Consider the following 26,941-nt stretch of genomic DNA (forward strand, 5'->3'; position numbering starts at 1 on the left):
TCAGAAATAGATCCACACATATATGGTTGATATTTGAGAAAGATACAAAGGCAATTCAATGGAAAACAGTCTTCGTCAATACATTGCACTGAAATAAATAGATATTCATACACACACACAAAAAAAACCAAAAAACCAACTCAACCTTATATAAAGACTGACAACATGGATAATAGACCTAAGTGTAAAATGTAAAACTAGAAATTTTTAGAATAAAACATAGGAGAAAATATTTGTGACCTTGGACTAGGCAGTGTTCCTAGCTAGATATCAAAAGCATAAATCACAAAAGAAAAATTGATAAAACAGACTTTTGTCAAAATTTTAAATGTTTGTTCTTTGAAATATTGAAAGAACAATAAACATACTAGGAGAAAATATTTGCAAGTCTCATATCTCATAAAAGACTTGTATCCAGAATGTATAAAAGAACTCTCAACAATAAGAGATTAAATAGTACACTCCAAAAAGCTGAATCCCGTGCCAGTGGTAGGAAAAGACAGGAAGCAAACCCACTTACTCCACAAAACTCCCTCCACTAAATAAGCAATGAAGGCCAATCATGGTGGCTTACGCTTGTAATCTCAGCACTTTGGGAGGTCAAGAAAAGAGGACTGGTTGAGGCCAGCAGTTTGAGACCAGCCTGGGCACACAGTGAGACCCTGTCTCTACATAAAAATAAAAAATAAATAAAACTTAGCCAGGTATGGTGGCACACACCTATAGGCCTAGCTACTTGAGAGGCTAGGACAGGAAGACCGTTTGAGCCCAGGAGTTTGAGGCTGCAGTGAGTTAGGAGTGCACCACTGCACTCCAGCCTGGCTGACAGAGTTAGACCACGTCTCTCAACACACACACACACACAGCAATAATTCAAAAGATACAACACCAAGAAAGATATACAGATATTAAATAAGTATATGAAAAGATGTTCAACATCTCTGGTCCCTAGGAAAATGCAAATTAAAACCATAGTGGGATATCACTAAATGTCTATGCCAACAATTTAAAAAATAAACTGACAATACCAAATGCTCACGAGGATATGGAACAATTAGAACTCTTCTTATACATTGCTCATGGGAATGCACAATGGTACAGCCCATTTGGAAAACAGTTTGGCAGATTCTTATAAACATTCACTTACCATACAATCCAGCAATTCCACTCCCAGATAGTTACCGAAGATAAATGAAAACGTTCACACTGCATATAAGTGTTTATAGGAGCTTTATTAATAATCACCCCAAACTGGCAACAACCCAGTGTTCTTCAACTGGTGAATAAACTATGATATATTCATATAATGGAATACTACTTAGCCACAAAAACAAACTATCGATGCATGCAATAGCACGGATGCATCTCAAACGCATTATGCTGAAGAAAAGAAGCCAAACTCCAAAAGGTTACAAGACTGTATGATTCCATTTATATGAATTCTGGAAAAAGCAAAACTACAGGGATAGATCAGTGGTTGCCAAGGGTAGAGGAGTGATCTGATGACAAAGGGACAGCTCGAGAGAATTTTTGGAAGAACTGTTCTGTGTCTTGGTACTGGTGGTAGTGACTTCATAAGGCCATGCATCTGTCAAAGCTCATAGAACTGTAGAACAAAAAGTGAATTGTACTGCATGTAAATTAAAAAATAAACTTTTAAAAAACACGTGGGATCCAGATAATTGGGAATCCAATACAAGAAAGATTAAGAAAATACCAGGTATGGGCTGGGCACAGTGGCTCACGCCTGTAATCCCAGCACTTTGGGGGCCGAGGTGGGCAGATTGCCTGAGGTCGGGAGTTCGAGACCAGCCTGACCAACATGGAGAAACGCCATTTCTACTAAAAATACAAAATTAGCCAGGCGTGGTGGCGCACACCTGTAATCCCAGCTACTTGGGAGGCTGACGCAAGAGAATCACTTGAACCCAGGAGGCAGAGGTTGCAGTGAGCCAAGATCATGCCATTGCACTCTAGCGTGGACAACAAGAGCGAAACTTCATCTCAAAAAAAAAAAAAAAAAAAAAAAAATTCCAGGCATTATGTGACAGGAGATCTTAAATTGACAGCTTTATAAAAAAGCAGGCATGAGAAGTATCCAGCCCAGTTTGGAGAAATGGGAGAGATCTATTCAGAAAATTAAAACTGAAAGAATATCTAAGGTATCTGAGCTTACTCAAAGGAGAGTCACACAACTAGGTGAGAGTTTATAAGCCAGTTACAAGTGCAAATTACTAGCAAGCTGGGTAGACAGTAGAACAAGACAACCATGATCTCCAAGAGTGATAAATGATGAAATATAACATGACTTAGCTGTTAAGAGCAACCACTTAGTCATAAGATGAAGACTAAACATTAGGCAGGGTGCGGTGGCTCACGCCTGTATTCCCTACACTTTGGGAGGCCAAAGCAGGAGGATGACTTGAGTCTGAGTTCGAGACCCTCCTGGGAAACATAGTGAGAACTCATCTCCACAAAATAATTTTTAAAAATCAGCTAGGTGTGGTGGTGCAAATCTATGGTACCAGCTATTCAGGAGGCTGAGGTGGGAGAATCACTTGAGCCTGGGAGGTTGAGACTGCTGCGAGCTATGATCACACCACTGCACTCTAGCCTGGGTGACACAGTAGACTCCATCTCAAAAAAAAAAAAAAGACTGAACATTGATCCAAAGTTATGATGATATATCTGTAGCAGAAGGATAAGGGCAACCCAAAGTAGGTGCATGGGATAGGGCAGAGGATGGCATTGGAAGACAAATCAATCTTCATCTTCTACAGTGGAGTCCAAAATTAATGTCAAAAATTGAAAAGCGAGGAGGCAGCAGTATAAGCAAATTAAAGATATATGGGGGAAAAGCAAAAGAATTAAAGAATTAAAAGTGGTGGTCTCAGGCAGCAGAAAATGGGGAGGTGGCTTTTTAAAATAACAAGCCCTAGAAATGCTTAACTCTTTAAAATACAAACATGTGAGCTGGGCGTGGTGGCTCATGTCTGTAATCCTGGCACTTTGGGAGGCTGAGGCAGGTGGATCGCCTGAGGTCAGGAGTTCGAGACCAGCCTGGCCAACATAGTGAAACTCCGTCTCTACTAAAAATACAAAAAATTAGCTGGGCATGGTGGCGGGCGCCTGTAATCCCAGCTACTCGGGAGGCTGAGGCAGGAGAATCACTTGAACCCAGGACGCGGAGGTTGAGTGAGCCAAGATCGCGCCACTGCACTCCAGCCTGGGCAACAAGAGTGAAATTCCATCTCAGAAACAAAAAACAAAAAACAAACAAACAAAAAAAACACATACTTGTGTAACTGATAAAAATAAAAATTACATAGATTTAATAATCAAAGCATAAAAGGAAAGTAAAGAAGTGGCCCAGAACAGTAAAATTTCTGAAAGTCTGACATTCAGACATGGTTGTAAAAACTAAAGGTGTTTAACTTTAAAACACACACACATACCTTGGCACACACCAATTTCAGTTTTTTATTCTGTTTGGCTAATGGATGCAGAATCAGAACAATAAAGTTACACGGACACAGAGCTCGGTAGTACAAAAAGAAATTTCTAATAACTGCCCGAATGTAGAACAAATGTCTCAGGAAGCAGTAAGTTATCTGTTGCTGGAAGTGTTTAAACAAAGACTGAACAAAATCCATGTAGAGGATGTGATACAAAATTCATGGCTACCTTGGTAGACCTCTTAAGTCCCTGACAGTTGTGCAGTTCTGTAAAAGGATTCCATGTGACAATTTCCTTTGAATCAGTATCATTCTAAAATAGGACTAGAAACACTGGTACCTGAGTGCCTGAGGTGAAGAAGCTCAGGCACTCAGTACATTTGTGCTTCTTTTTCCTTTTATCCTACCTCCAGCTCCTTTCAGCTTTTGGCTTTTCATTTCAAAAGTCTTAAATATATTTACACTTTATTACAAATTACCTAAAACATTTTTGGAACCAAATGAGACAAAAAAACGTAAAGAGCATAAAGAGAAAATGTATGTCTGGATGGGAGAAAGCTGGAAGATAAATGAGAAGGTGGTCTGATGTAGTGGTAGGAAACAAATTGAGGAGTTGGGTGTCCCTGAATCCATTCTGGACCCTGTAGTTCAGTGGCCATGGAACATTAAACAGGTCACTGTGCCCAGTTAGGTATGAGACTCCGGGACTATGGCAAGAGCACTTGGGTTTCCTGGCAGGGTGATAGGGCAGAGATATACGACTAAGTCATAAACACATAAGAGCAACAAAAGAGCCACCATAGGTTAGTCAACAGCGACAGAAGAATACTTTTGATGTGTTCTACTTTAAAATTTCTAGAATCTGCTCTATCAAAGAACAAAACTCATTTATTAGCTTAAAAACTGGTCATTTCAACATGAAAATTAAAACATTACCCATAGTATAGGTACAATCTTTTCAATGGGACTGCCTCAAAAGTCATTGTAACTTGCATATAGGCATTTGAAGCTTTGTTATTTTCTTACTCAAAGACGGTATTTTTTTTTTACTCTGTATAATAAAATGTTGTCATGCCTACAAACACAGTAACTTTATCCTAAAGTTTACTGAACTTCATCCTTACCAGTTAAGCAGAAACACACACCAAACTTCAAAAATAACATCTATGTTCCTTTAGGGCATTTTTGTATTTCTAGTTTTTAGTTTTGAAAATTAGTTTAAAATCTAGCAAGGAATTATCAGTGCTTTACACCTTGTAAACTATACTAATATTTAGCTATATAACAAACACAGGGCCAGGCACAGTGGCTCACGCCTGTAATCCCAGCACTCTGGGAGGCCAACGCGGGCGGATCACCTGAGGTCAGGAGTTCGAGACCAGCCTGACCTATATGGTGAAACCCCGTCTCAAATGAAAATAAAAAAATAAAATTAGCTGGGTATGGTGGTGGGCGCCTGTAGTCCCAGCTACTTGGGAGGCTGAGATAGGAGAATCACTTGAACCTGGGAGGCAGAGGCTGCAATGAGCCGAGATCGTGCCACTGCACTCCAGCCTGGGCGACAAAGTAAGACTCCCGCTCAAAAAAAAAAAAAAAAAAAAAAAAAAAGTGAGAGAGAGAAACAGATTCAGCTGTGCTCTGGCACACTGACAAAGCTACACCCCTCCGTAGCACCTCCCTTAACAGACGGCACACTTACTGAGGGAAAAGTCTCATTTTTTGTTGAGCCCAGTACTTAGCAGCCTGAGCAGCACACCAGCCCATAAACATTGAACAGAACCAAAGCATGCAGCCAGTTTGGAATTCTCTTTTTATTCTACTGATATTCTTGGTTCTTTTGTTTTACTTTTCAGCATCTTCCCTTTGTCCTGAGTTTCCTTATTGCTGCACTGGGCAGAAGCAGTGCTGCTTGTCACCTTCCTGGTCACACTCTGAACAAAATACTTAAGACTGGAGCTTTACTCAGCCTACTCCCAGGCAGGCACTGAGAAAATGGGCCAGAAGAGCTTTCATTACGCTCTGTAGGCCAGAAACAAGAGGTGTGCTGCGGGGAAATGGGGGAAAGGGGTGTGGCAGAATGGAAAGAAGGTTCTCATTCTTATATAACAAATCTATCGTCCAGTGCTGATTACCTGTCATACTGAGGTTTTGATGAGGCCCAGAGGGTTCTAGCTTATGATGTGCCTTTTTTTGCTGATTGGCTAATATTAATGTCTTCACCAAGACTTCATTGTAACCTAGGAACACAAGCTAGCAAGGTAGGGTTCAAAAGTCCACCAGAATTAAACATTTTGAATGGTAGCTAGTTTTAATTTTCAGGTTCATTCCCATTTCTCTCCATTGGCAAGTTATATTCGTTTTAACCATAGTCTTGACAAGTATTAGCACCACAAACTAAATGTTTAGTCTCTGAATACTCCATCCCTGTTCCATATGTATTCAATAAACATTTATTGAGGATCTGTTATTTGCTTGGCCCATCATCCCTGTCCTCAATTCCTTCTCCAATAAAAGAAGCATTCCATCTCCAGATGGCCATTTGGAGTTTAAGTGATAACTGTAACTGCCCCTCTGCTGCAGCAGACTTGAAGGAAGGAGAAAATCCTCCAGTGCAGATGACGGCTCCCCTTCTTGCTGTTGGCCCAGCTGACCCCACAGCAGTTCATATTATTAAGTTTCAAACTTGAAGGATCCCTTTGTCAATCATTTACCCTACCTGATATCCCTTGGAGATCTCAAATCACTAATCTGAGAAACAATGATTCAGGTGAAAGGGTTTTAAGTTATAATATACTTGAGTGACTTGAAATGTACCTACTTTTGCCAGTATTTTAAAGAAAAACATGAAGTTTGTGATGTGCTTAAACTCAGTTTCAGAGCCGAGTGATTCTTAGCTAAGAGTCACCTGATCCAACAACCTTATTGTTGCTTCTGTTTCACAGTAATCACTTTTGTTGTCATTTAGGAGAATGAAATTGAGAACCAATATTTCAAGCAGTGTTACTCAAAGTGTGCTCTGCAGGAGAGCAGTTCGAGATATAATGAAAAAAAATTTAAAGGACAGAAGTCCAATAAAGGCCAGTTAAGCAAAGTTAAACTGGTTTCCTGGGAGGCAGGGCGATGACCCTAAATATATTAATATGCCTGATACTTTTCAAATGGGGTTGGGGGGCGGGGAGGGGGTGGTATGAAGTGAACAAAAAGAACCTCTCAAACTTTTCTGACCTCAGAACCCTTTTTTTGGCAGAACACCTTATAGCCCTGGTGCTTTGGAAGCACATACTTGGGAGAAATCCTAATTAAGATATTCTTATATAAGAAACATTTGGACCTTTAAAAGGGATGGCATGTAGAGCACCATTTATCATAGAGCCTGATTTAAGTAGCAGATCCTTCCTCACCCAGAATGCTCCCAGCTCAATTTGCTTGTTGCAACCTCAAGATAAGTAAGTGTTTCCACTTGGTCTTAGTTTACTTTCTCAGATTACATTAAATTATAAACTTTTTAAAACTAGCAGCAAACTAGAATTGCTTTCAGTTTTAAAATGAAGTGCCTTATTAAATTATTATTTTCAAACTTTCATCAGCAGTGTACATTCAAAAATGTTTTTCTTGATGAAAAGTATGACTAGTTTCAAAATATGTCAAAATATATTTAAAATTTGGTATCTTTAAAATTGTCTTCCAACACTTGTGGTTTCAAAATCGTCATGAAAATACAAAACCACAAGCAAAATAGATTTGGAAAAACTTTCGAGGCTTAGGAAGCAAGGAATAAAACTCTCTTAAATATGCTGAGTTTTTAAAGTGAAGTTTATTATTTTAAAAATTCCAGCTCTTGCTCTGATGGTAGGAATCTCTGCCTTCGTAACTTGATCTTAATGTGCACACTAATCATTTGTGCTCCAGAGTCAACTTCATTGAGACCATTTTCTTCACCCTTTCCTCTCTTACTACTCTCCAGAGCCTTGTTGGTACTCAATATTAATAACACAAGCGTCAATTACATTAACCCTTTTGGAGACCATGAATCTCCAAAGACTGACTAACCATATAAATATCCATTCCTTATTTAAAAGTGTATTTTCAGGAATTGGTGAATTATGGGGAAAGAACACAATTATATTCATAAGTAGTAAACTTGCTGCTATGATAGACTTGCTCAGACTTAGTTCTTAGAAGAAAATATGGAAGGGTCCCCAGAGGAAATGCACAGTAGCCATTGGTCCTTACTCAGAGTCTGAAGTTTATAACCACCACTTTCAGACTCTGCTCTAAACTGTCATACCCTAGCCTCTATAGTTTGAGGTGCACTGATTTAAAACCAACCTACATATAGACTTTAAAGAGAGAACAAACAGGCACAGTGGCTCACACCTGTAATCCCAGCATTTTGGGAGGCCAAGGCGGGCGATCACCTGAGGTCAGCAATTTGAGACCAGCCTGGCCAACATGGTGAAACCCCATCTCTACCAAAAAAAAAAAAAAAAAAATATATATATATATATATATATATATATATATATATATGCACACACACACACACACACACACACAAAAAAAAATTAGCCAGGTGTGGTGGTGGGCGCCTATAATCCCAGCTACTTGGGAGGTTGAGACAGGAGAACCGCTAGAAGCCGGGAGGCGGGGGATGCAGGGAGCCGAGACCACGCCACTGCACTCCAGCCTAGGCAACAGAGCAAAACTCTGTCCCCCAAAAAAAAGAACAAACAGCAAACAGCACACAGAATCTCTGAATTTAAGTGACAGAAATGTGGTATCTAAGGTACATTCAATCGACCATTTAATACAGTAGTTCTCAGAACAGCAGAGGGAAATACAGCAGAAGTGCACAGGCTTGGAACTACTCCCGATTTTACACTACGTGGGCAATCTTAGGCAAGGTACCTAAGCCTTTCTGAGTTTGTTTCCTCATCTGCAAAATGAGGCTAACTGGGACCCACCTGAGAGTTGTGAGAATAAAATGAGAACTGTATGTAAAGCACTTAGTCCAGAGGCTACCACACAGTAAATCCCCAGCAATGATTGGTGTTCTCTATGTTCTATATGCTCATGACTTAAAGCATTTTCTGAAATCCAGTTCTGGGTCTTCAATTGCCTATGGAAATACTACCTGGAGGTATTAATATCAGTACCACCTCAAGTCAGTCCATACAAAACTGAATTCATCTTCCCCTCTCCACATACTATATAATACCCTTCTCCCACAATGTGGCATTCGAAACATCTGTGCTAGTTCCTTCTTCATTCCACATATCCAGATTAAGTCAGGAAGGTCTATTTTATTTCGACTCCACAATGTCTGTTCTCTGTTTCCTGTTTACACTGGTATGAGTTACTGAACAGCTTCCTGGGTGGCCTCTGCCTTCCATTTCTCCCATTCAGGTGCAGGTATGCTGTCAAATTCATCTTCCTTAAACCACTCTGAAAATCCCTCCATGGCTGCCCATTTTCCTCGCCTTCAAATATGAATGCCTTCCCCACATGTAACATCTCTTCACTCCACTCTGGTCAGGTCTCTTTTCCATGCTGACAAGTTATTGTCTGCTTTCTTGCCTTTGATCAAGCCGTTCCTTTCCACTGGAATGCCCTCTTCTCTCCCTGCTTTCTACTAAAATCTGTCTGCCCTTCACTGTTTCTAAACCCCACTCTTCCAGACCAGATCTTTTGTTGGAGAATCATTTTTAGGAAGCCCACTCCCCAACTATTCCTTCCTCTCTTGGTTTCCCCATCCCTTGAACTCCTCACCACCCAATTTAGCCTCTCATAATTTGTTTCTCTTTGCATTCATTTTCCAGACACAGTTTACAATCTGGGGGCCAGGCGTGGTAGCTCATGCCTGTAATCCCAGCACTTTGGAGGCCAAGATGGGCGGATCCCTTGAGCCCAGGAATTTGAGACCAGCCTGGGCAACATAGGAAGACCTCATCTCTACAAAAAAATAGACTTGGCACAGTGGCTCACATCTGTAATCTCGACACTTTGGGAGGCCAAGGCAGGCAGATCATCTGAGGTCAGGAGTTCGAGACCAGCCTGACTAACATGGTGAAACCCCATCTCTACTAAAAATACAAAATTAGCCAGGCGTGGTGGCACAAGCCTGTAATCGCAGCTACTCAGAGGCTGAGGCAGGAGAATCGCTTGAACCCGGGAGGCGGAGGTTGCAGTGAGCTGAGATCATGCCATTGTACTCCAGCCTGGGCGACAAGAGCAAAACTCGGTCTCAAAAAAAAAAAAAAAAAAAGTCCAGGCGCGGTGGCTCACACCTGTAATCCCAGCACTCTGGGAGGCCAAGGCAGGTGGATTACCTGAGGTCAGGAGTTTGAAAGCAGCGTGGCCAACATGGTGAAACCCCGTCTCTACTAAAAATACAAAAATCAGCCTGGTATGGTGGCAGGTGCCTGTAATCCCAGCTACTCGGGAGGCTGAGGCAGGAGAATGCTTGAACCCAGGAGGTGGAGGTTAAAGTGAGCCGAGATAGCGCCACTGCACTTCAGCCTGGGTGACAGAGCAAGACTCCCTCTCAAAAAATAAAATAAAATAAAATAAAATAAAATAAAAATAATACAAAAATTGGCTGGGCATGGTAGTACATGACTGTAGTCCCAGCTACTTGAGAAGCTGAGCCAGGAGGATCGCTTGAGCCCAGGAGATTGATGCTGCAGTGAGCTGAGATCTCACCACTGCACTCTAGCCTGGGTGACACAGACAGACCCTGTCTAAAAAAATAAATAAATAAAAATAAAAAGTTTCCAGGTATTTTTGTAATCTTAAGAATGAAAGTCATATGCTTACATAATGAAACCAAAAGGAGAGTGGGTCTTGGGTAAACAAGGAGTGTCATATCAGCCCTGAAACCACTACTTCTGGACTTACTTTGGGTAAGAAATACATTTTTATCTGGTTTATCTAGTTTCTTTCAGTTTTCTGTCCTATGCAGCTGGATCCAACTCTTAAATGATACTCTGTCTCAAAATAAAATTATCTCAAGAATATAAACCAAGCTGGGTGTGGTGGCTCATGCCTGTAATTCCAGCACTTTGAGAGGCTAAGGTGGGCAGATCACTTGAGCTCGGGCATTTGAGACGAGCCTGGGCAACATGGCAAAACCCCATCTCTACAAAAAATACAAAAATTAGCAGGCATGGTGGTACCTGCCTGTAGTCCCAGTTACTCGGGAAGCTGAGGTGGGAGGATTGCTTGAATCTGGGAGGTGGAGGTTGCAGTGAGCCAAGATCCATCACTGCACTCCAGCCAGGGTGACAGAGCGAGACCTTGTCTCAAAAATAAAATTTTTGGAAGTCAGGGTACCTTTCCAAACCTCAAACACAAAAACAATTTTAAGGGAAGGATTAATGGTTATTAGAACATCAGGGATATTTAGTTTACATTAATATTGTAATTTCTGAGATACATTCATGAGTTGTGCAGTTTGCTAAAAGCTTCTGAGGCAAGTTTTATTATTGTTTATATTTTACAGCTGGTGAAACTCAGGCACCAAAGGTTAAAGAATGTGGCCCAGGCCGGGCACTGTGGCTCACGCCTGTAATCACAGCACTTTGGGAGGCCGAGGCGGGCAGATCACGAGGTCAGGAGATCGAGACCATCCTGGCTAACACGGTGAAACCCCGTCTCTACTAAAAATACAAAAAATAAGCCGGGCGTGGTGGCAGGCACCTGTGCTCCCAGCTACTCGGGAGGCTGAGGCAGGAGAATGGCGTGAACCCAGGAGGCGGAGCTGGTAATGAGCCGAGATCGTGCCACTGCACTCCAGCCTGGGCTACAGAGTGAGACTCTGTCTCAAAAAAGAAGAAAGAAAAAAAAGAACGTGGCCCCAAATAACTCAACTAGTGACAAGGTGGGATTCACATCAATATAGTCTGGCTATAGAGACTACCCTCCTCCCAGTACACAATGGTGTTCAATCCTCCGGATTCTACTAGCTGTTTAGAGAAGAAATAGCGAAAGGACTTCTGAGGAAGGCAAAAGGCCACTCAATGACTAAGGGAGGATCATTTAGTTGGCAATGAGGAAGTATAACAGACTAAATTCAAATGGATTTTAATAAGAAAAAGGAAGAAGCTGGGTGCAGTGGTTCATGCCTGTAATCCCAGCATTTTGGGAGGCTGAGGCGGGCGGATCACGAGGTCAGGAGATTGAGAACATCCTGGCTAACATGGTGAAACCCCGTCTCTACTAAAAAATACAAAAAATTAGCCAGGCACGGTGGTGGGCTCCTGTAGTCCCAGCTACTTGGGAGGCTGAGGCAGGAGAATGGCATGAACACGGGAGGCAGAGCTTGCAGTGAGCCAAGATCACGCCACTGTACTCCAGCCTGGGCGACAGAGCAAGACTCCGTCTAAAAAAAGTTAAATAAAAGTAAATAAATACATAAATAAATAAATTTAAAAAAGAAAAAGAAAGTTTCACAGCAAACATATGATGTTTTAAACTTTTTGCCATTATAAATAACGCTACAATAAAAAGATTCTTACATATAGCATTACTCAACTTTTGAATTACCATACAAAGGTTGTCAATTTTTTTAAGGCTTTTAATGTATCTCAAGAGGATCATTCCAATTTATTCCAGCAAATCAATAAAGTATATTTGAGTCAAAACCACTTGGGCAATTAACATTATTTTGTTAACTATTACCAAAGTTACAGATGTGAAAGGATGCCTCTTTGCTTTAATTTGGTTATTAACAAAATTGAACATATTTACACATTAGTTTATTTCCTTCTATAAATTATGTATTGCAAGGATGCCTTTTATATACTGTGAGAACTCTTTATATCAGAGATACTCTAAATAATGATGTGACTTTTCAGTTTAGTTATTTAAAAAAAAAATCCTGAAAGTAAGCAAATTTAAAAAAAAAAAAGAAAACAGAGGCACTCTCTTTTTCCCTCTTTAGTATATTCCACTCAGTATTATAGCTCCTTAGGTGTATTAGCTGGAGGTGCAAAGAAAAATAAGGAAAATAAAAACTATCAGGTTTTTGATATCCAATTTTGAAACAGAGATAAACACAGACAGAAGTGAGACTTCAAAAGAGGAAGAAAAGGAGATTGTGAGCCAGAGAGAGAAGAGGTCATACCCCCAAGGTGCTCTTGAGGGACCATGGCTTGCAAGAATACTAAGTCACTACTTAACCATTAATCCAACCTCAAAATGCTCCTTCTTCATCTGAAGCTGTCCTTAGCTCAGAATGGGAAAGATGCAGTGGGGGTGGGCAAAAAAGAAAGACAGGGGTTTCAGCAATGGCTTGAGCAGCATCACTAGGACAGTAAGAAGGTAACTGTGTGACTTTGAACTACGAACTGTGAAGTTCATAATGGAGCTGTAAGTAAAATGTTAGGGAACACTACAGAAGTCTGATTTAAAGACAAAAGAAGATGGCAAAACCATAGCAGATAGTATTGGCTACCTATTCAGCCACCATGCCCGCTCCTGCATCCCTGCCACCACCTTGCTGGCAAAGTCCTCCTTTAGTTCTGGTGTTGCTCTGCCCCTCACTTGATTCAGAGGGAAGTCCTGGTCAGTCTGAACCAATTGCAGAGTCCTTTGCCTTCCTCTCGTTACAGCTTGTTTAGGGATGAGTGTGCAGCCCTCTCTAATTCCCATGAAAGGAAAACCACTGGAGATTGTCAGCTCAGCAAAAGATGGTAAGAAGAGCCATAGCCATCTTGGGATCTTGAGGGGAGCTAATTAAGAAAAAGCTACCTTCCGTAAAATGACAAAAAAGAAACAAGGAGAGAACTTATGGCCTTGCTGACATCATCAAGCCACTGAACTACCCAACCTGGAAGCTACCTTACCCCTTGACTTACAGGAGATAATCAATTTTCCTTAATGTTTTAGCTATTTGGATTTAAGGGTTTTTTAAAATTATTATTATTGGCTTGCTTGTTTAAGAGAGGGTCTCAGCCGGGCACAGTGGCTCACGCCTGTAATCCCAACACTTTGGGAGGCCGAGGCGGGCAGATTCACAAGGTCAGGAGTTCAAGACCAGCCTGGCCAACATAGAAACCTTGTCTCTACTAAAAATACATAAAGTTAGCCAGGCATGGTGGTGGGCACCTGTAGTTCCAGCTACTTGGAGGCTGAGGCAGGAGAATTGCTCAAACCCAGGAAGCAGAGGTTGTAGCGAGTCAAGATTGCGCCACTGCACTCCAGCCCAGGCAACATAGTGAGACTCCATCTCAAAAAAAAGACAGGGTCTCGCTCTGCCACCCAGGCCGGAGTACAGGCACGATCATCGCTCTCTGCAGCCTCAACCTCCCAGACTCAAGAGATCTTCCTCCCACATCAGCCTCCCGAGTAGCTGAGACCAAAGGCATACAACACCATACCCGGCTAATTTGTTTTTTTCTACTTTTTGTAGAGATGGGTCTCACTATATTGCCCAGGCTGGTCTAGAACTCCTGGCTTCAAGTAATCCTCTTGCTTCAGTCTCCCAAAGTGTTGGGATTGTATGTGTGAGCCACCAAACCTGGCCTTTTTTATTTCTTATAGCTGTAACATCGTAAGTAGTTCATAATGAAGAATTTTCTGAGAACATAATCATCATTATATTATCACAAATCTACAAAACAAACAAACAAACAAACAAACTTTAATACCTTCCTGCTACTTAAATATCTTGAAGTAGTCATCTGTTTTCAATTTTTCCATCTTCTTGCTGGTTTTTTTTACTTTACGTATTATAAACATATCCAGAAGTCAAACACTTACATTTAATAATTTTCAGCATTTCTGGCAACCTTAAAAATTGGAATAAAAGTTGCTTTTAAGGGTTTCCCTACTAAATAAAAGTCTAAATATCTGGTTGTGGGATACTGTAGAGAGCAACTAAAAGGAATAATAATATATTCACAAAAAAATAAATTTCAGTGGTTTATCAACCAAATGTTTGTTAAATGAATCCTATTATACAACATTATCATATTATGCAATAACAAAGGAGTCCCCCCGGAGGAAAAAGCTGGCATCCCTCTATTGAGTATAATAAAACATACTGAAAAATGTAAATCTGTTTTTTAAATTGCCAAAAAAATACTAAATTTTATACAATGCATAAATTCAAAATTGGAACATTATGCTATACTATATTCCAAATAAATGAGAAAACAAAAAGTACCAAAAAGGAGGAAATATTACTGTGTCAAAAACTTTAACTGTCTTCACAGAGTGAATTCCCACAGCAGAGATAACAATATCGAACTCTTTAACGACTTAAATTTTTCACCAGCTCTAACAGGTTTTCTTTACAATGCTTGCCATAAAGTCTCACCCATTTGTGCCTGCTATAAAAACATCAGCACTGTAAACCTGACTGGTCCATTACTTGAGTGCACTAGCCCTTTCCCATCCACCTTGACCCAGTAACTTACACCTTTATAAGTATACTTGCTTCATAAATGACATGTATACCTTCAACAGACAAGCTGCTTAAGAGAGCTGCTGAAAATTCTGTTAAGAATCTTCTAAAGAAGAATCTTTTTTACAATTTTATAATGAATTTTAAAACCCCAGCATTCTAAGGTAAAAGTTCAATCACCTCTATCCATGGAGGGAAAGAAAATATTTGTTAATTCATTCAAGTATTTCATGAGTGCCTACCATGTATTGGTACCAGCTAAGCACCAAGATGGCAATAAACAAAGCAAACATGGGCCCTCTCTTCATCAACTCAGCCTAGAGCAAGGGTCAGCAAACATTTTCTGTAAAGGGCCACAGAGTAAATATTTATGCTTGCAGGCCATAAGGCCTCTGTCACAACTACTCAACTCTGCCATTGTCATATGAAAGCAGCTACAGACAAGTAAATGAATTAGTATGACTGTGTCCCAATAAACCCTTACGAAGAAATTAAAATGTCATAATTTATGAAACTAATTTATCATGAAATCATATGCTTTTGATTTGTTTCAACCACTTAAAAATGTAAACACCATTCTTAGCTTGCAAGTCACACAAAAACAGGTAGCAGGTCAGATTTGGCCCATGGGCTGCAGTCTGTCACCTCCTAGTATAGACATTAATATTAACTGTAAAATTATGTGTTTACTGCTTTAAGTGCTCACAGGAAAAACACATAAGACTATGAGAGTTTAATGAGGAGACACGGCCTAGTTTGAAGGGATCAGAAAAGGCTTTTCCAAGGAAGTGACTTTCAGGCTGAAACTTAAAGCAACCAGCCAAAAGCCAGGGAGCAAAGCAAAGAGCCTTCTAGACAAGTGAACCACATATGGAAAAGCCCTCTAAGAGGAAGGAATACAACCAACTGAAGAATCTGTGAGGCTGCAGTGCAATGAGCAAAGAAAAGCACAGCACAAGGTGACCCTATAGAGAGATGGAGAACAGCCACACACAGGGTCTTATTGTCCAGGGTCAGGGGTTCTGGTCTTTGTCCTAAGAGCAATGGGAAACCATTAAAGTGTTTTAAATAGGAGAGGAAGACAATCAGCTTGGGATTTTTCAAAGATCACCAAGACTGCAATACGAAGAAAAATTAGAAGGGAGCATGAATAGTTACGGAGAGATCTGGGCTGGAGATGACAGAGGTTTGAACTAGAGTGCTGGCAGTGACGTTGAGAAGGTCAAAGAGGCAAGATGTGGTGACTAGATATAAAAGAGTGAGAGGCAGTTTCCCTACAGGACTCAAGTCTCCAGTTTCCACAACCAGGACATTGGCATCATTCAGTGAACCAGAGATAAAGTACTGAAAAAGCCAGGGGTGAGGGGTACAATTTTTTTTTTTTTTTTTTTTTTTTTTTTTTTTTTTTTTTTTGAGACGGAGTCTCGCTGTGTCTCCCAGGCTGGAGTGCAGTGGCGTGATCTCGGCTCACTGCAAGCTCCGCCTCCCGGGTTCACGCCATTCTCCCGCCTCAGCCTCCCAAGTAGCTGAGACTACAGGCGCCCGCTACCACGCCCGGCTAGTTTTTTGTATTTTTAGTAGAGACGGGGTTTCACCGTGTTAGCCAGGATAGTCTGGATCTCCTGACCTCGTGATCCACCCGCCTCGGCCTCCCAAAGTGCTGGGATTACAGGCTTGAGCCACCGCGCCCGGCCGAGGGGTACAATTTTGAGGACAGATTTAAACATGCTGAGTTTGAGTTGCCTGTACAATATTCCAGTGTAGATGCTAATTAATCAGTTGGATATAAGGATCAGCGACAAGGACAGTAATTTAGTTTGGGAACTGTTAACATACAGACTGTAACTGAAGCCATACGAGGGATAAAATTACCTAGACAAAGGGTAAGGAACAGTGCCTCTCAAACTTGGTGACACATGAGGTCTACCAGGGGAACTTTTAAAAGTTTTGATGCTGGCTACTCTGGGTGCACTACTATGGGTCAGCCCTGCTCTGCAAGAAGCAGTTATAAAAAAGAAGAAAAAATTGTGATGCCTAGCCAGCAGTCTTGGACCAATACATAAGAATCTCTGGGAATAGGACCCAGGCATCACTTCCATAGTATTTGTAAACTTCTCCAAGTGATTCCAATGTACAGCCAAGGATGAAAGGAAAATAAAACCTAAGACATTAAGAATTAATAGTACTGTACTACAGAAAGGACAAGAGATTAAGAGACTAAGGTTTCTAATCCCAGTTACCTCATAATGTATCTCTCTGACCTCAGTCTACTTCATATTCCTACATTCTAGTTTAGATCAACAGAAAAGTGATAGTAGGTTTATCTCGTATATCCCCTATAGTCCCAAAAATCTGAGGCAAAATGACCAAATTGAAATATTTCATTCTTTCTTTGCAGTTTGAGCAGGGGAAAGGGGAGCACAGAAAAACAACTATTAACCAATTACTGGTAGTAGAATATATATTTATGAATAATTTTCCCAGGCCAATAACATTTTTAAATGACTGTACTGTTAACACATCAAATAGTATTTGATAGTATAGTACTTGTTAAGCCTGGAAGCATTCTAGGTAGACTAGCTTTGCTGTACCATGCTGCTCTCCAGATAGCAACTATAGGAAGTTCCAAATGGCGGCGTGAAATTTAACTTGGAAATTCTTTACTTCAAAATTTTATTAAGTAAGCCTTTTCTAAAGATAAAAAAGTAGGCTGGGTGCAGTGGCTCACGCCTATAATCCTGGCACTTTGGGAGGCCAAGGCAGGAGGATCATTTGAGCCCGGTAGTTTGAGACCAGCCTAGGCAACATAGTGGGATCCTGTCTCTACAAAAAATTTAAAACATTAAAAAAAATAGCCAGGCATGATCTCGCACCTATAGTCTCAGCTACTCAGGAGGCTGAGGTGGGAGGATCACTTGAGCCCAGGAGATCAAAGCTGCAGTGAGCTATGATCATGTCATTGCACTCTAGTCGGGGTGACAGAGCAAGACCCTGTTTCAAAAAAAAAAAAAAAATTAGTAAACTGCAATTTAAGATTTGGGAATTGGCCGGGCGTGGCGGCTCATGCCTGTAATCCCAGGACTTTGGGAGGCTGAGGCGGGTGGATCATCTGAGGTTAGGAGTTTGAGATCAGCCTGGCCAACATGGTGAAAACTTATCTCTACTAAAAATTAAAAAAAAAAACAGAAACAAAATCAGCTGGGCGTGGTGGCAGGCGCCTGTAATCCCAGCTACTTGGGAGGCTGAGACGGTAGAATCACTTGAACCCGGGAGGCAGAAATTGCAGTGAGCCGAGATTATGCCACCACACTCCAGCCTGGGCAACAAGAGCCAAACATTGGCTCAAAAAAAAAAAAAAAAAAAATTACCATTTCTACATTATTTTCCAATTTTGACATTAACTTTGATTTACATATTTTGAGGAGTAGATCCTCTACGCTAACAGCACACTATTCAGAAGAGGAAAGAAAAAAAGGCTTCATGCCATGACTTCTGTTCCCGTTAGATCAAGTTTACTTTGCAGGTCATAATTTAATTGAGCAACTTTAGTCTCTGTTGGTAATTCCCACTACACTCTTCAAATTTAATTTTTACCATCTGACTTCAAACTCCACAAAGCTGATATAGATGATGGTATTATTAAAATTCTGTTAAAGCACAGTTAGTATATGCAAATGTTAACCAGCATTTGTAAACCACTTCTGATTGTTTTTTATTACTCCCAAAACAGAATATGAGAGCTACAAAAAGACAGTTAAATATACAGCCTTCAATTTGAAGACCACAGAATGAGACAGTGGACAAAAGTCTCCTAAAGCTAGACAGACAAGGGGCAGTTTGTTCAACCTGAAAGATTCTCTTCCATCCCTCTCACAATGTCTAAGGTTAGAACTGAAGGACACAGAACTTCACAGAACTTGCAAAATCTCCTGGCCTCCAAAGCACTGCTGTGAGAAATATGATGTAGCCATTAAGGACAAAGACTTATGGCAATTTGCTAAGTAATATTTCAAAAGATTCATTCAAACTGGTTTGTCAATGGGAAAGAGCATTTTAATAAATCTGGAGATTTACAAGTGAACTTTGAAGTTTAACATTACAAGGATAGAAATTATGTCAGGTTATACCAGAACAAACGAATTATAGGGAGATGGGAGTAAATTTTAAGAGCCTTAGGGAGGATTAGTACTGTAAAAAGAAACTCAAGACTATCTTACTTTTAAGTTCCCCTCAAAAGACTTTTAGGCAAAGACTATCATGTGTTGGTCGGTATTGAGCAATTACCAATATTAGTAAACACCTTGTAATGGTCATTAATTTTTTAAAAATAATTTTAAAAGTTCTTTAAGAGCCCTCACTCACTTTTAAGATCCTAGATGTACATAGCTGATACAGCACAAATTATTTTGCCAATAATCTGCTCCTCTAGCAATGAAATACTAGTATAGAATGTGACACTTTTCTTTGATCTAAATCCTAAAACGGTATAATTATTTTGATGGGAAATTATGATACCCAGATACTGCCAAGAAAATGAAACTAATACCAGGACAGACTACAAGAGATCAAACTTTGGAAGACCACAAACTCTTTTATGAGAATCTACAATATAGTAAGAGACTGTAAGGGAAGATAAATTGTACTTCAAAAGTGAATCCCTGCTACAAAAAGAAAATGCACTTTATTTACATTGATAAAAACCTGCCAGAGCTTTAAAGTTGCTGAAGATACTGCTAAGAAAAGCTAAACTGAACTGCAGATTACCTCAAAGCACATTGTTTTCATGTGTTGTGTAGGTTATCATTAGAGTTTGCAGACAAGCTCTTTTAAGATGTTATAGTCACTGCTCCATCTAAAACATACACATTAAGCAGGTCATCAGGAGCAAAGGAAAACCTTGAACAATTTTGCAAGCTGATGGTACCACTGAAAGAACAGAGATGTAGAAAAGGCAGGTAAGTTTTAACTTAAACAGTCCAGGTTTGAGTTTAGAAGAGGACGGCTTGGCAGAATTAATCAACCAGCCTATAGAATTCAATGGGTCAGGGCTAGAGTCACATTCGATGCCACTTGCCAGTCAGAGGTTCAAATATATGTCTATATATTCCCTCCAGGGACTACTGCTGAACAACTATTAAGTACAAGCTACAGTGAGGCACTGCAGTGGATACACAAATAAGGAAAACAAAAACAGTTCTTGTGCTCCAGAAGCTTACAGTCCAGTAGAAGCGATGAAACAAACATATTCTGAGTGAAAATACATTTGAGACCCCTGGTAGGGTGCGATGGCTCATGCCCGTAATACTAGCACTTTGGGAGGCCGAGGCGGGTAGATCACCCGAGGTCAGGAGTTCGAGACCAGTCTGACCAACATGGCAAAATCCTGTCTCTACTAAAAATATAAAATTAGCCAGGTGAGGTGGTACATGCCTATAATCCCAGCTACTTGGGAGACTGAGGCAGGAAAATCGCTTGAACCTGGGAGGCAGAGGTTGCAGTGAGCCAAGATCGCACCATTGCACTCCAGCAACCTGGGCAACAAGAGCAAAACCCCATCTAAAAAAAAAGGAAGAAGAAGAAAATACATTTGAGACCCCTAAGAGAGGCAGGAGAAAATGTGGAGTTGCAACCCTATTTTGTTTCAAAACACATATAGGAACAACAGTATTCTAAAACTGGTGATGCTCCTGAAAGGAGTTAAAATACCAGCAGATTAGTAACATTTCACAAATGAAGAAGGATGCCAAAAATCTCAAATAAGAAGAAAAAAAAAAAAAAAAAAAAAAGATCAGCTCTTTGGCACAAAACCTGCTCCTCAATGCTCCACTGAACACTACAAGTCCTTAAAGCTGAACTTAAAAATGTGACAGCTGTTGATTGGTTACAGGAATCCACAGGAAAAAAATGCACCCCTTGGGTGTATGACATGCATCTTATCTGTAGAACATGGCATGTTCTACAGTGAGAGGAGGTAAAAGAAAAGAAAATGTATATGATAGCATTCTGAAAAGTATGACGCTGAGCTAGACAAATGCAAGACCCACTACCTGTTTTAAAGCAGAGTTCTGGTGCAGCACCCATCCCTCCCAAATTTAATTGTTCATGCACTGAACAAGTCAACCATAAACTATCAATACTTTTCTGTCTTAAAGGCATTTCACCACCAAAAGAGAATGTAAATTGACTCAATTCTGAAAAGAAAGGCAATCTGAAAAACACCTTTTTGGTGAAAATTATATTTAAATATTAAAGAGCACCCAACTAGACCCCACAAAATCCTAACCAGCTGAAAGTTATGTGCAATTCTACGCCTTTATATGTTAATATGAAAACTCTGATATACCAAGCCTCTCCTTCCTAACACCTCTACATATAGTTTTTTCTTTGCTATTATAACTGAATAGGAATGTTTAACTACACCAATAAGCCTGACTATAATGCTAGTAGAAAAAAAAAAGAAAACCAAACGGGTAAGCAAACACTCAAAAAAAACAAAGGACTGGAGGAATAGGATGATAGGATGGATACCTAATAAAACATAAATGTCCCCATTCATTTGCAATTCTAGTCATTTTCTCTCTAACAGATCTCAGATTTTCAGAACAAGTATGCAGGTTATTTAAAACTGAGTTATATATAGTCATTTAGCAGCAGTAAAAACACTTCTGGCATTATCACAGATGCTAGATCTCTGGAGGAATTTTTTTTTCTCCCAAACTAGCATTTTTCTTCACCAACAACCATCCTTTATTTCTAAAAACAAGAACCCTTTCCTGCCCCCTAAAACAAACAAATCACAGACCACAGTTAAATTCTACGCTAATGAAACTGTGAGATTACATCCCAGGCGTTGTCAGAGCCTATTTTTCATACACCACCACAAGACAGTTTGATGCAGTATTCCTGATTGCTTTTTATAGTATTTGTAAATACACTCACTAATCCACTAAATTAGGTAATTTACAAACAGGTCCTCCCAGTTATTAGTGGCCAGTAGTCAAGTTCTATTACATTTGATCCTCATACAGTTGTCTAAACATATCCACCCAGGTTAAGGGCTCGGATCCGAGAGAAGGAGGTTGGCGAAATTTGGATGGGGGCAGGGTAGAAGCTGGGAGAAATCTCTGCATCTCAGCCCTCAGCGACAACATTCAGCCAGTGCCCACAGAAAAACTAAATTCGGAACCTCTTCCTCCTGTAACACTGGCAACAAAGAGGGAGTTTCCGTAACGCTCCCGTCACCCACCAGGTGCCCAATCTCCTTCCCAGCCCAGAATCCGCGCTCCCGCAGGGGCCTCCGAGTGCTGGGAGGCCGCGGGGCCCGGGTCACGGCACCAAGGGGGGATGGGGTGCAAGCGAGCAAGCGAGGTCTGCCGAGCGGGCCGTGGAAGGGCTCCGGGACCTGCTGAAACATCTGAACCCAGCCGCGGGGCAGCAGGCAAGAGAAAAGGGACAGAATATCTAATGAAGCAGAAACCGGAATTCGGTGGAAGAGGTGAAGAGCCCTTGCTGGGGGTACACCTGCGAGGAGCACAGAAAACAGGCGACGGATGGCGGGGAGACTCCACGGAGGTGGAAGAGAGGAGCCAGGCCCGGAAGAACAGGGAAGGGGATGCCACCTGGGGCAGAGGAGGCGCCAGTGCAGCCTCTACCTGCCGGCTGGCGGGACGGGCCGCTCAGGTGTGACTGGCAGGAGGGGGCCGAGTGGGGAAGGGGCCGGGAAGAGCTGAGGGCGCACCAGGGGACGCGCAGAGGCGCCTGCGAGTCGGCAGCCGCGGAGCAGCGCGCGGGCATCGGAGGGACCGAGGAGCCAGCGCGCGGGCATCGGCGGCATCCGGGAGAGGGAAAGGCGGCGTGGGGGTCTTTGGACTGCACGGTGCGCTCAAGGGAGGCTGGGGACAGCGAGAGGTATCGGACGGCGGGCGCCCGCCGAGCGACGCGGCGCACGGGAGGCATCCGGGCGGGCGGCCGGGAGGCGGGAGCCCCTCACCTGCGCGGCGGAGGAGGCGGAGCTGCAGCAGCCCATGGCGGGGCCGAAGGAGCCCGGAGGCGGCGCCGGGCGCGCAGCTACGCCCCAGAGCCCCTCGGCATGCGAGCCGGCGGGCGCCCGGGGAGGGCGCGGCCTGGCCCCGCACGGCTAGGCGGCGGCGGTGGCTGCAGCGGCGGCTGGTACTCAAGAGGCGGCGCGGCTAGGGGCAGACACCGGCCACATCCCCCGGCGGCGGCGGCTGCGCGGCTCCTGCTCTGCTCCTGCTGCAGCAGCTGCTCCCCAGCGGAAAGGGGCGGGCGGCGGCGGCGGCGGCACCTCCCTCCGTTCCCCGCCTCCCGCCTCCCGCGCCCAGTCCCTCTCCCGCTCCCTCTCCCGGGCCGCCGCCTCCTCAGCGCCGCGCGCGTCTCCCATCAGACTCCCCGCCCCCATTGCAGCACCGTGCGGGCGGCAGGGCGGCGGCAGCCAGAACGAGGCCGGGCCCTTCCGCGCGTGTCAGATACTGCGCGGCGCCGGGCTTATTTAGCGGTGGCACCGAGGCAGCTCTCTGCCTCGAGGCTAGAGGGCAAAGCGGGCTGAGGCAGACGAAGACCGGGCCAACTCGCTGCCGAAAAGGGGCCTGATTGCTTCCGGACCCGGGACGCAAGCGAGACTGCTCCCTCTCCCTACTGGGCGCACAACTCAGGATCCTGATGGCTTCTTACCGCTCTGTCGGCTCTTCTTCAGAGGAAAGCGTAGATAAGAAATCTTTCCTGGAGAAAGAGTAGGTGATAAGAAGGCTGGAAGAAAGAAGTATCTGTTGCTACTGTCCCCATTTTGCTGATGTGGAAACTGAGCCTTGAAAGGGACCAAGAACCTAATGAAATGTCCCCTAGGTTGAAATGCTAATAAATAGCCAGAAATGAGGAAAAGGCAAAAAGTTACCCAGGCTTGCAAGTCAAAGCCATACTGGATCTAAGCTAAACTTTCCTATACAGGATAGTCTACAAAAAACAAAAAGGGGACATTAATTTATATTAAAAATACCGATGACACACTAAGTTCCAGTAACTGGTACTGGCAATAAAGAGACGAACAAAAGAGACTTACCAAGTTACTGTTGCTAAATCAGTAAGACTAAAGGAAGCAGCAACAAGTAGTAGACGTGGTCACTACCTTCAAGAAATTTACAGTTCCAAAAGAGTCGTTAGGAAATACAGTGTGAGGTGAAAACAGTTAAAAAGTGAAAGAAATAAAACTAAAGGTAATGACTAATGTTAAAAAACACATTTACCAGGCACTGTTATAGCCTTTATATGTCATTTCATCTTGTCACAGAATGTCTCAAAAGACAGACACACGAAAAAAAAGAAAAAAGAAAAACTTTATTTGCAAAGACGCAAGGGAGTGAGACTTCCAAAAGCACTGATTCACCAAATATGAGACATCACGTTTTAAAGATTACTTCAAGTGTAGAGGGAAGAAAAGAACACAGAATTAAATTGACTTTACATGCATTGAAAGGGAATCTAAGCCAAGGAAAATTGGAATGGGAGCCTGTAAGGGGACAGCTACAGAAAGGGCCAGAGAAAAATTCCTAATTGGTGTTTTCCTATGCCATTTCCTGAGTTCGTGACTGTGGACGAGTTACCTCTCCAAATCTCATTGTCCTCTTCTGTGATATGCTGGTAGCAAGGATGACCGCAAAGGCTTGTGGTCAAGATTAAATAACATAAGGAAGTGCTGCTAGGTCAGCAAGTATTCAACTGCTTAAGATCTTGAATTCTTCTGCATTCTTTCTAGTTTCCTTTCAATTCAATCAGAGGGTCCGCCATACCCCGGAGCTAGAGAATCCTACATGTGTTTCTGATAACCATTAGACCGACAAATACAAGCGAAGACATAAAACTCTAATGGTTCTAGTCCCAATTCTGGTTGTAAACTCCAGAGTTAGATTGTAAACTCCCTGAGAACAAGGAAAAGTATTTTCTCCTTTGTATCTCCCTCAGCTCTCTCAAATGTTTGTTGAATTATTCAGTGTGGCCAGGAATAAAAAACATTCCCTTGAGATTTTCCCTCAAAGCCAGAAAAGTACATGTTGTTTTTAACTCAGAGAGGAGACTGAAAGTAAAATTACAGTCCTAAACAAGAAGCCATCTGTCTTCCTTCTTTATAGTCAAGGAAAGGGGAGTTGTTTCTCTTAGCAGAGTCAATATGGGAGCATTTCTCAGATTAGAAAAATCTTTTTGGCTAGTGCTGTTGTTCCGTGTAGTAGCTACTGCTTATTCTGTAATTGGAACTGTAGAAGGAGATAAATGCGTAACAGACTGTGGCAGTGCTTCATAAAATGTATTTTACTTTTTTAGAGATCTCTTTCCTAGACATAGCTAATGGGTGAATATAATTGAAAGCAAGCACAGTCCATTGTGCTTGACTGATCTGAACTCTGGTTTTTCCTTTAAGGGTTAATAGAACTAAGAGTTCTAAGATTCTCTAAGGTGCTTTGTAAATACACCACTTATGTATGTATGCACCATATATGCATATGAATGTGATGTTTCAAAATTATACCTTGTCATTAGCATGAGGGAAACTAACAGCTTGTGCATTGGATATGCTGTACCTTCTAAGAGTGAGTCTCTTTCCCATCCCCCTCATGCCCAAAAAAAGCCTCGTGAAATGAGTGATTTAGAGAGGCAAATTACTATTCCTTTTCACGCTTATAAATCAGTACACACAGCATTCAATGAAATTAAACCACAGCAAACTCAGAAATCACAAAAGAGATTTCTTTTTTTCTTAAGCCAGTGACGAGGGTACTTATCTACCATCGTGAGAAGTGAGCAGGGCAAGCCCCTTCGGAAGGGCTTAGGTTGTTTTTCTTTTTCTTTTGGGAGAAAGGAGGTTTTTAAAAACTTATGTAAAAACCATCTGCGCTAACCAGGATAAAATTATAAGGTCTATCAATCTTGGTGCTGCAGGGGTAAAATCGGATCACCAGCTGAGCCAGCCAGAAATGCTTCCCAATGGTCTGGTATTGCGTAATTGGCTGTGTGAATTCCAAGGGTGCCAGCTTCAGATAGAGGACTTGGTGCTGGTCACTCACTGAGGGAAAACGTTGAATTAATGGTCTTTCCAATGATCTTAATAAAGCCTGACTCGTTGTTCACATGATTTCAGGTTTTGGGGTAACAGAAATACAAATGCATCTCTACATGTATATGTCTATAACTGCTGAGAAGTCCTCTTAATCTAAAAACCGTGGCATTTGGTGCTTTGGCTGTGTTATTTACATTTTAGCACATACTGTGCTCACAGCCACATCCCACAAGAGCATATTTGCTTCAGCAGAGCCCCAGCTTCCAGATTTGCCTCACAACCTCTTCCTCCTGAGCATTCATATATCACCCCTGGGAGATGCTCCAAAAGCAAAAACTGATTGTAACCAAAGGCTGGAACTGTTCATTCATTGCCAGAGAGGCAAGAGCAGGTCTCTGTTTGAGAAGTTAGAAATGTATCTCAGCCTCCCAGTTAAACCAGAAGTTAGAAATCCACTTTACCTTAAGAGAGCTTTCCCAAACTCAAGACCTGCCACAGAAAAAGACAACATTGTATTCAGCAAGACTGGCAGTTCTTAAGTCCTTAGCTCTGCAACTTTGTTTCAGCTCACACTTGTAAGTTGATGCTCCTCCAATATTTATTAATAACTCTGGCTTTTATCTGTGGTTTCACTTGGATTTTTGTTGCAAGATCAAACAATGTATCAATTCTCTTTAAAATGCTTGTTATGAACTTGTGTTTAGAGGGGTGTATCTTCCTCTTACTACTTTTCTGAATGACTTTTTTAAACATTGTAGTCATTCGATTCATTTAATAATTTTTGTATTGACTGCTTTCTATGAGCTAAGCATGTTTGATTTTGATTAAGTAGCTTGTGCTCAAGCATCAGTCCTCAGGGATCTCAGCTGTTTCCAACATAAAATTAGTGTTGGTTTTTCATTTTGGGATAGTGGGATGAGGAAGGAGAGAAAACGGAACCAGGGTTATGAGTATTAATTTGAGAAGGAGAGAAGAAATTTGTAAAGTAGGGAAATCTATTTATTTAACAGTACA

General features: G+C 41.8%; 1 protein-coding gene across 3 annotated transcripts in view; it reads right to left on the minus strand.

The window, feature by feature from the left end:
- Window positions 1-23,143, minus strand: part of SLC44A1 (solute carrier family 44 member 1) — a 196,918-nt gene extending 173,775 nt beyond the window's left edge. For 2 of the 3 annotated variants that reach the window (XM_050761843.1, XM_050761842.1), the window contains exon 1: window positions 22,853-23,137. In XM_050761843.1, coding sequence (XP_050617800.1) covers window positions 22,853-22,888 — 36 coding nt within the window. In that variant the 5' untranslated portion in view covers window positions 22,889-23,137. Of the gene's footprint in view, window positions 1-22,852 lie in introns of all 3 variants that reach the window. The other variant, XM_050761841.1, reaches the window with a different exon arrangement.
- Between the last annotated feature and the right edge of the window lie 3,798 nt (window positions 23,144-26,941).

Source organism: Macaca thibetana, chromosome 15 (assembly GCF_024542745.1).
Source record: "Macaca thibetana thibetana isolate TM-01 chromosome 15, ASM2454274v1, whole genome shotgun sequence".
NCBI classification, from domain to species: domain Eukaryota; kingdom Metazoa; phylum Chordata; class Mammalia; order Primates; family Cercopithecidae; genus Macaca; species Macaca thibetana.